This window comes from Linepithema humile, chromosome 5 (assembly GCF_040581485.1).
Source record: "Linepithema humile isolate Giens D197 chromosome 5, Lhum_UNIL_v1.0, whole genome shotgun sequence".
In the NCBI taxonomy this organism is placed as follows: Eukaryota; Metazoa; Arthropoda; class Insecta; order Hymenoptera; family Formicidae; genus Linepithema; species Linepithema humile.
In genome coordinates this window covers 22,540,041-22,551,201 of record NC_090132.1, presented here as the reverse complement: position 1 = coordinate 22,551,201, position 11,161 = coordinate 22,540,041, and the positions used below count along the sequence as shown (strand labels likewise).

Sequence of the window (11,161 nt, the reverse complement as noted above, 5' to 3'; positions counted from 1 at the left end):
ATGATGATGCAGGAGCTTTACTCGAAACAGTGCTATCTATTGGTTAGCTAAAGCAACATTACAAACGCATTGATGGTAAATGTACCGACTGCAGTCGTTATGTTTAGTTAATTAATAGATGGCACTTCTCCGAGTAAAGCTCCTGCATCATCATGCGTTCCTGTTAACAAATTTCATAAAATCCTGATTAAAATGGAGCGTTTCTGGCCGTTCCAGCAGGTAATTTGAATTTTTCTACATGCTTATTTTCGTTTCTGAGCTACTTTTGACAGTGGAAAGATGCTTGTAAACACGTAAATAATTAAAACGTCTTTTTTTTAATTTTTGGAGCTTTTGTTGCAAAATTCAAAATGCAAATTCAATTGTTAAGAAATTAAAAAACAACGTCCTTTTTAAGACGTTTTTAAAACGTCGGAAAATATTGGTATTTAGTATTAAGTTACAATAAATTTATAATACAAAATGAATGTGTTAACAATCTTCAAGAATATGTAATTAAAATAATTAAATTCTTCACTGTGCACTTTATTCACAAATAATATTTTTAATATCTCATTCGTTTTATGTAATAAATAACATAACACCATGCAATGCATTAATGAGAATATAATAACAACCAATAATAGATATCTAACAAATAACAATATAGAAAAAAAAATAAACATGAATATATAAGAAAATATATACACATATAACAATAATAATCTATAAATCTAATATATAATCTATTATTATATAATGCAGTAAATTTATATATCAATTTATAATAAGTATTGAAATATGTGAATATTCATGTATACGCACGCATATATACAAAAGTCATGGTATTTTTATGGTGAAAGAACCGAATTAGCTTGTGGACCTTGTTTCACAATACGGAAAATTGTGTTGTTGCCGTACGTGCCAGCGAATATATAATGACGATTCATATGATAGAACGGCTTCATCATTCGTAAGCCGTCTACAATAAATTGCATTCTCATTTGGAATTTCTGAAAACAATTGCGTAGTTGTTATTTTATTATTTCGTAAAATTACACAAATTTGAACAGAATGGTGCTTTCTTAGTTGTATTTAAATTTAAGTATGTATACTTACTCCTGCAAACATATATTCGTAAATATAAAATCGTCCACCCTCCGTTGTGACGATCACAAATACATCACTGTTGTCAATATCTGTGAGACAAAGTAATAAAAAAATTAATTTATAAATTATAAATCATAAAAGAAATCTTAATCGTAATAATAATAATAATAATCGTCAATTATAAATCATAAATTACAATTATTATAGAATTTCATGCAAAATTTTGTGAATATATTTAATATTTTGATAATCACACACACACACATACCAGCAGTGTAAAAGCATTCGAGTCCATTAATTGGATGCACATGGAAGATATTTTGATAATTGTAAAAATTACGAGATATGAAATCATATTTGTAAATGTTTATAACGTGCATGTCAGGATCATCTAGTAAGATGAAATGATCCTTTCCCTGCGACAGATTCTTCACATAACGACTCCTGCTTGCAAACGCTGTTATCTCTCCGAACTGCGTTTGAAAAAATAAAAAAGTTTAACTTTTATTTTGCAAGAAAAAAGAATTTAATTTTTAGATAAAGAAGTTATGAGAAGCTGTAGATTAATATATCAGATTCTTCTATCTTGATTATATTCAAAGGATTATCATACCTTTTGTGTTATTGGATCGAATCTGTATAATAGAGATTGTGAAAATTCGGCGAAGCAGCCGATGAGAAGGAACACTTCACGATCGATTTTGAAGATCTGAAGGGACCAAGCACCGTTTGTAGAAAGTTTTTGGATTAACGTTGCGTTTTTCATTGCATCGTCCATTTTATAAAGTAAAGAGTTTGTACGATGCGTTGCGTGTGCTTTATCGTAGTATATCGCCAAAACTATGTATGTATCGCCTGTGGATTAGATTTCACATTAATTTTCGCAATTTTCCACATTAACTTTCAATTTCAATTTTAAAGACATTTTTTATACTTACCATCGTGTTTAAACATCTTGGCGTCTTTTAGGTATCCTTCTATTTTTTCAGATATATCCGTGAGTATTTCTTCAGATTCTTTAGATTCCATCCAGGCGATTCTAGTAAACTCTTCTTCGGTTCTCGTTGAAATACATTTCTTACTGTTCGAAACAACATTCGATATTACATCAATGCCGAGATTGCCGTTTGAATTGTGAAAGTTCTTTACGATCTTTCCGAAGTTTTCTCGTTGCGTCCGCACCTCGTTGTTAGTGAGATTGACGATAGATTGATAAACGCATGGACACTCGTCTGGTAGCGAGCAAAACCTTCCGGGCAGTTCGCTGTACATATTTAATCTCGTGCTATTGTCGTAATAAACTACGTCGACTTTAGTAATGTTGATCCCAGGTATACTCAAGTACTCTTCCACTTCTAGATAAAAAAAAATGCTAGGCAAGGTCTTGGAAATTTGAGTACTGTACTCGATGTTTTTATCAATTATTCTCCAGTTTTCGTCCAAGTTTTGAAGAGTTTCATTCACCTTCTCTTTCAAGTCATCCACGGCGAAATGCACGTCTATATCGTTCACCAAACCAGAAACATTCATATTTTGAATCCGAACGTTCGCCTTGAAAGTCTGATAAAAAAAGATGATTAAAAAAATACACAATACCTGCGATACGACAGGTGATAAAAATTTAAGAATAGAGAACAGTTTTTTACTTTAAATATGCTTAAACATTAAACTCAACACTTAAAATTTAACTGTAAAATAATTTTAAATAAAACATTTGTATTAAATTACTATGACTCGCGTTAGTTTTTAATTTTCTTTTTCGATTTTTAAATCTTTAAACTTTGAAGATTTAAAATGCAATGTGATAGAAATTTAGAGAGAGAAAAGAGGTCTTTTTGAAGTTATACTTACAAGATTTCCAATGATTTCAACATCTTCATCATTTTGCACACTGTTTTTATATTCGTTTATTATATTAACATTATTGACTAATGGCGCAGTAACATCTCCGTCGACTATTAAATTTTCTTTGAAAGTTTTTGTGCCATATATTATCTGCACTTGATTAACGTCATTAAGAACGAACTCAGATGGACGAATCCTATTGATTTTCCCTATATTTGCATTACCTGAAAAAACATATAGCCAATAAGAAAATGTCAATTTTTTATATTTTTTAACAAATTTATGTTAAAAACTTTGCAAATTCTAAGGTAAAATTTTATAAAGTCATCTTTTCCTTAAATATCTTTCAAATCATGGAATAATAAATATGTAAAATGGTAAACTTATAAATATTTGTCAGATTTTATCAAGAGATTCATTCATTTATTCAAATGACGATTTCAAAGAAAATAATTAACATAAAATTATGAAGTCATAAATATATAAAATTTAGTTAAAACAAACCGAGTTTGTTAAAATTTTTATAAATTATCTAAAATTATTTTGAAAGACACATTTTTCAAATTACAAATTAATTGTTCGTTATTATTAATAATTGTTGTAATTATTATTAAATCGTTATTATTAATAACTGTTGTATGTGTTATTAAATAACTTGTAATTGTTTTTCTTACCTGTCACTGTAACGACACCATTAAATTTTATATCACACGGAATATAGTGATTTCCGTTAAGAGTAATGCGATTCTTCGCGAATTCGTCGAAGTTTATTCCGTCCAAATTTTCTAGACGCACGTCGTGCAGCACCACTAGATTCTTGAACAAAATGTTGTTTGGCATAACATCGCCGATACGCACTGCGGCCTTGATAGATGCGTTGAGATTAGCATTGTTCACACGGAGTCTCTCAACTGTGACCTCCTTGAGGAACGTTAACGGACCAGTAATCGTATCCTCGCAATTCTTCCTAACAACCGAATCATTGAACTCGAGAATGTTCACGTCGTTGACTTTGGCGATGCTCACATCGCCGTCCACCGTCAAACTGTCCGCAACGAAATTTTCCTCGAAAAATTTTTTCCCGCTGATCTCGATGCGTTCTCCGCAATCCATCACGATATCCGATATTATGCTCTGAATTTGATTAATCTCGTTAAACAAACCGGTGACCGCCCATGCGTGAACACTTTTCGTGAAAGTCACATTGCCTGTGATAATTTGGTTTGTATCGTTGGTCACAGCATTGTTCAATAAGTAAGATATAGAGGTAGGATCGGACAAAGGTGTCTTCCAATTGAAATCTTTTTCCACCTTCAAAAGATGGATATTTCTCGCAGGAACATACAATAGGTTTCCGTATAACTGTAACATAAAGCAAAAAGAGAACATGTGCATCTTTAGAAATCTTTAATAAAACTTGATAAGATTGATAGTCCGTGATTGCACAAAAATAATAAAGCAGAATATTTTCTGATTAAATATGTTTAAAATTATAATATTTTAAATCGGTTTTAAATGTAATTCTAATAGATTTTAAATCAATTTTGGATAATTTAAAATACAATTAACTTTAAATATCTTTCAGCAATTCTTTATAATTATTTAAAATATTTTTAGATAACTCTTAATTTATGTAGCATTTATTTAAATTGGTGATTAAATTCTTTTGTCCCTGTTCTATGTGCATTCAAAGACTATAATTCAGAAGACAATCATGAATTGCTAAAAAAATGATTTGTTAATCAGCATTCGGTGAAAATAAAATTGACAAAACCTGATGAATAAAATCTTCATTTTTACCTCGTTCACATCATGTCCGTTCATCTTCGAGGTAATTATATCACCTTCGACGAACAAATCGGTGAACGTCACATTTCCGTTGATTGTTATAGGCTTATTCACCCATATCAGCTCCGAAGTGTTCTGTCCATTGATGAAATCCACCGTGACGTTGTCGGAGATGACAATGTGAGCCGAGAAGTGTTCCGGTATCCTTTGATTTCGTGATTTAGAAAGGACACTGGCAAAGAAATGATTTAAATTTTGACCGTGAAGAGATTCTAATGTTATGTTCCGAACAATCAATTTCTTTATGCTTTTCTCCGACATTATCATAATATCATTTGACTTCGCCAGTTTCTCTAAGAAATTCTCGATTGGCTCCTTGTCCATTTGGATGAGCCTGAGATCTTTCACTATCAAGTCGCCGTCAATGACGATTTTATCTACATCAGACTGCATTAAATCCTTTAATCGCACGAGAGAATTCATGTCCATACCGTTTAATCTTTCCACTTTCAAATCTCGCACATGAAATTCTGGTATCTTTAATATTGACAGCTGATGATCGTCGTCGATGTGGAGTCCAGCCTCGAAACAGATCTCGCGGTTATTAAGAAGACCAACGCCAAGTTTGTCAACGACCACGCGATTCGCTCGAACGATGGGAAAGTCGGCGATTCTTGAAATATTTACTTGAGTCCCGTTCATAATGCCATCCACATCGATACCGTTGAAAGCCAGAGTGAGAATATCGTTCGCTTTAAGACTTTGCAAATACACTTCCTTCTGAATTAAAAATCCGTGCGATTGGACTTCGAAGAGACTGAGATTGTCGCTCTCGGAAAGAAACTCGTCAACGTGAAAGTTCTCAAAGTGCAAATTGGTGAACTCGTTCGGTATCTCCTCCATCGTGGTGTACAAAAAGTCGCTCTCTTCGAAACCATTGAGGTACTTTGTGTTGAGTTTGTCGATAGTTAAACCACGTTCGAAGATGGTTTCTCCAGTAATCGTCTGATTGGTCGATTTTGTCCAGAAGCTGTCGAACATATCGCTCACATTCACCGGGACATCCTTTACGAAGAGCATCGCTGTCTTGCCGACTTTGATGTTATGAACATGCAAATCACCCAGTATCGTGACATTTTCGTAGATCTGAAGAGGCCGTTCTTGAGGTATTTTTATCATAGACGCATTTACGTCAATCACCAAATCCTCAGTGACACGAAGGTTCGCCAGTGTCAGTTTACCTTAAAAAATACATAAAAATTTCTCAAATAAAATGTACAAATACTGTGCACAATATTATATTATCTTAATATCAATTATTTGCAAGAAAAAAAGCAAATTTTTGAATGAAAAACAAACTATTAATTAATTAGTTATTTTAATAAAATTCAATAATTGTATTTATATTAATTCTTAGAATTATATCAAAGAGCAACTTACCTTTAATGATGTTTTTGCGAGACTTCCGCGCAACTTCCTCAATCGGCACTCCTTTAATCGTATCTGCATGCAAATGTTTGATCTCCAAATGTTTTATGTAAAAATCTTCGAAACTTTGATCTGTTGTTGTTGTCATGAGTTGATCAACAGGAACGCCGTTTAACATCGGCGTTGTGAGATTCTTGACTTGCAGAAAGTTCTCATATCTGAGTGTACCTGCAACAAAATGCAATTTGCGATAAAAGTTGCCAAAATGCTTTTAACGACTTCTGTAGAGTAAAAACAATTGAAGTTATCGCATGTCATACCTTTGATTTTCTGACTATGATTAATAATAAACAGATTGCTGATCAATTCATCGACGATTGTTCCGTTCAAGCTCATAATATTCAACCTCGGCACTGTCAAATCAGAATGCACTATGATAGTGTCGTTCGAATATTCGGGAGTGCTATTTGCAACAGCAAGTGCAATTTCTTCTTGGCTTTTTAATGCCCAATCTGCAACAATCATTTATACAGCATGCAAAAACATGGAAAAAAAAATATATATCATAGAAAACGCTTCTAGTTCTTCTCCAACTTACACTGGAATGGAATTCCACAGAGAGAATCAACTTCAAGGTTCTGCACGATCAAATTTTTTACGCGCATCTGATGTGGAAAGTATTGTCCGTCTTCCTGGAGAATGATTTTCTCCGACTGCATGTCGTTCACATATCGCAGGTCCACGTCGTTCACAAAATCCACGTTCACCCGATCGATCTCCAGCTCTTCCAAATACACATCGTCAACCACAATTTTGTCCGATATCGTTTTCAACATATCCTCAGTTATATTTATTTCCATTTTTGACAGCTCTGTCGTTTCGATATCTTGAATTTCGTGCTCAAGTTCGTCTAGAGCTTCCTCAATCTGATGAGGCGGCAAAATGTCCTCCTCCATCGCAATTTCAATCTTCTCCACTTGGCCGGATTGTAGGACCAAGCTGTTGAATGTCATTGGTTCCGAGATTGTTAAGTTCTTCGCAAATGGCAAGAAGTGTTTCCAGGAAGCCTCAGCCTCCATTATAGCCGGCATTCTCGCCTGCAACATTTGAATCACATCCGACAGGGATTCCCTTGTTACACCAGCATCTTCTACAGCGCTATCTGCAAGAGAAATTTGATTTCGAATCTTTCTATCACCAGAACTTTCTATATAAATCTCGATTGTATATTTCTTCTTGGAGAATAGTTGTTTTTTCGTAATAAATAAAAAGAATTGTTAACTGAGATTACTTACCGCTTGGCACCCAAGTCATTGTGACCTCCCACTGTTCCACCCAGTATACATCCTTTTCCCGAATGGCCAATATCAAGATCATCACGTGTCCGTTCATCAACACCGCCATATCGACTATCTTCTGGTCATTTTGTAAATATTGAATGTTCTCGCTCTTCCAATCGGACGTACTATGAGATTTGTACAACTGAATGATATTCTGCAAATCATTTTCATCACGATCTCATTTCAATTCTAATATTTATCGTCGTATTTACTGACTGATCTGTTCCATACTTACGTCGTGCGCTACGATCACGAAAGTATCGCCGTCCATGTTAAAAATATTTATCAGGCTATGCGGATTAATCTCAGGAAGGCTAATCCAATTGAACAATTCTCGTCCTGGAACGCAATATTGTTCTCGTCTACATTGTATTTAAAAAAAAAAAAGAAGAAATTTTATTTACAGAGAAATGTACCAACCGTCCCAGCAAAGCACGCTACTCGGTCCTAACTCGTTTATCATCAGCACAAAGTTGAAATCGCCGTGGATGTAGTGATGCACCGAAGTCGGTTGCGCGGTGAAAAGGAATTGTATCCTCGCAATGTTGCTATCCTTGAACTCGTACACCTCGGAACTGATGTGCGGAATTTCGGCGTCGCTCTTCACGAACACAATGATCGTCGATTGTCGATCGCTGAACGCGGTGACCGATATCGCGCCGATTGTCATCACCTCGCGGACGCTGTCCATGTATGTGCCGTACCATCGATAAATTCTGTGCGATTCAATCAAATTGCAACAAAGATAAAACATTATCTTAGCACAGCGTCGCTGCACGATTCAAAATAGGGCTATAAATATGAAATTTATTCATTATCTAAATTAGTCGAACGTGAAACTCACACGGACGGCATAGAAAATTTAGCGTTATTAACGATGACCAGATAAAGTTGATCGTCTTGTGCAAAAAATACAGCGTCCACGGAGGTTCCTGTCTGTCCGATGTTATGGCGAAACCGCAACAGGCCGTTTTGCGTAATCGTATAGAAACTGCACGAACCAAGTTCGTAACACATCAATAAATAGGTAGTATCTTTCCACACGATGCTCTACAATATTACAATCAGCGTCTATCATCGTGTCCAAATTATAATATAATAAATAAAGGTAAATACTGCCAAATTTAATACATATATTAAAAATATATCTATTTTTTTTAAATGCATATGTACGGAAATAATTTATACCTTGACGAATTTGATGATACTGTATTCCGCAATCTGACCAACTTCGTGTAATGCCTGGTAGGTCTCGTTCAAGGGGGTCTCGTTAAAAGAGGGTGCCATCACTCGATTGCCGTCGAGAACGAATATCCCGTTGAATATATTTATCGTGAATGGTTGATGCTCGCTCGTCAAATATTGTCGCCATAATCTACTCCAGTGTACATTATACGATCTTTCTTGCACTGCAAATAAAGTATTTCTTATCTTATTATTAGATAAACAAATCATTTTTTTATCTGGCTAAATCTATCTGCATGAAAAATATAAATAATTGAGTGAGCGAATAATTCAGTGTAATCAATTTAGAAACTTTCTTAAAACAAATGTCGATATAAATTCAAGGTGTGAACTTACCCGGCGACGTTTGTTGGATATGAATCTTGATTAATTCTATCCTGGACTGTCGTAACTTTTCATCCAGGTATTTATTGAGATCTGTTCCGTGAACGAAAAATAACTGAAGAAAGATACAGCCTCCCAGCTGCAATATAATAAATATTAATGTAATCACGTATATCTTTGCCTATTGTTCACTCATATTCACATTGGAAAAAATAATGGCACTCACGAATAGAAAGCAGAATTTCATAGTTTTGTGATTTCAATTGCGGTATCGTGTGATCGAATCCGTTCACGGCAAAGGCTGTTGCGAACATTGAGATGAAATTTGAGAAACAGTCTGTTATGTTCCGGTGACCTTCTCTTAATCATCGTAAATAGATGTGAATGTAGTAAGTGTAAATACTCCTAAAATCGTATATAGATGAATCGGTATTGTGAAACAAATATACAAACATAAACGTGTTCTCATTGTAAAGTTAATGATTGCAAATAAAAATAAAAACAAGATAAAAGTTCACAAATGTGCTACATTGAAAAAAATACAATTATTTTTAAGAGCAGAAATAAATTAATATGTAATATAAAAGAAAAGTTTCAAAAATTTGTGAGAACTCGGTTAAAAAATAAGGGGTTTATAAAAAAGACATTTCTACGCGTAATATTTACGATATAAAATTTACCAGCTTTAAAACAAATACCGTCTGAAATAATATGACAAAGTTGTATATCTATATATACACGTGTTGTGCGCGTGTTTTGCATTCATATTATGCACACCAGCATGTCCTTAAATATACTTTTACATATCGCGTCAGAGGAGAATAGAAATTAAGGACAGGTTTGGTAGGTTTCACTTTTAGTACTTGTTTTTGTATCACGATGTATCTAACATCCTCCTTTACCGGTCGATTGTTGTGCGTATTTCTGCATCGCATCTCTGCGATCTATTAAATTAAATAAAAGTAATTGTGCAATGTGATAAATATCAACGCTGAAATAACGCACATATGCGCCTGTGTTATAATATATTGTTTGCGTTGTTGTAAGAGCTGTTCCTCATTTTTTTTTCAATAATGTTAATGTGGTCTTAATTGTCGTTTCATAACGCTGATTAATTGATAAGAATTGGAACATCGAGTTTGAAATAAATGTAATACAGGTTTCAATATGTTTTTAGAAGAAGCCTCAATTCAACCATCAAGTATCCTGTACAACGGAAAGAAATTAATTTACTGTCATTGATACAACTTGTAAATAGATCGTCTGCTCCGACAATTAAATCGAATTAGATCAGAACTGGCACAATATCTGCGTCCTATTATTTCCTACATTTATGTAGCATTAGATCATAATAATGACCAGTTTTGTTAATGATAATAAAACAAATACCGACCTCTTAAGAGCTCCTAAAATCTAGAAAAGAAAAAAAAAATATTATTATTATATTTTAATATTTATACTTTTTACTCTTAATTTTGATTAGCACTTACTAAATACAAGTTCATCTTTAAATATAGTTGCAAATAACATAACCTATTCCATTTGTTTATTCTATCTATTATTTTACTTTTTTTTTTACTCAAAATAAAACATAACCTCACATTTTTAATTAAATTTTAAAAAATAATCACGTAAATTAGTTAAAGAACAGACAATTAACAACGAAAACAATTTGCACAAAATATAGAAGATTTCTTCAAATTTTTTCGTGCAATTACATTCAAAATATTCAAATCTTATCACAGTCATCGATCAAAATGAAAGATAGATCATCCATCCACATTTATTTCCGTTACGCATTAGGGTATATTTACACAACTTGCATAAGTGCATGCATATGTATAAAGAAATGGACCAATCATGTATCTGATGTAAAAAACACACTTCTAGATCTACAAGACTGCAACCAATCGCAGGCGATTATTACTCAAACCGTTTATAACCGTTTGTTTTCTGCCTTGACTAATCACGAGCGTTGTTGCTCGTTTTGATTGGTTGTGCGGCCAAAGCGACGCGGTGCGGCAACGAACGGCGACTTGCGGGCGCGGTCCGTTTCAGCGACGATCACTCGATTCTGACTCGAGTCCGACTAGTGTGCAAAG

The 11,161-nt window shown here is 33.8% G+C and overlaps 1 protein-coding gene across 1 annotated transcript; it reads right to left on the bottom strand.

Annotated features, from left to right (window-relative positions):
- Positions 1-504: 504 nt before the first annotated feature.
- On the bottom strand, positions 505-9,529 carry fs(1)M3 (female sterile (1) M3). Its single transcript, XM_012373656.2, has 18 exons — positions 9,286-9,529; positions 9,072-9,198; positions 8,679-8,899; positions 8,335-8,540; positions 7,911-8,206; positions 7,726-7,829; positions 7,446-7,644; positions 6,749-7,312; positions 6,471-6,662; positions 6,163-6,378; positions 4,735-5,963; positions 3,609-4,296; positions 2,941-3,158; positions 2,028-2,649; positions 1,703-1,944; positions 1,358-1,562; positions 1,099-1,178; positions 505-992 (listed from the first exon to the last, which is right to left on the bottom strand). Exons 1-18 carry the CDS (start codon positions 9,304-9,306, stop codon positions 831-833), a joined length of 5,592 nt encoding a protein of 1,863 aa, XP_012229079.2. The 5' UTR covers positions 9,307-9,529; the 3' UTR covers positions 505-830.
- Positions 9,530-11,161: the final 1,632 nt, after the last annotated feature.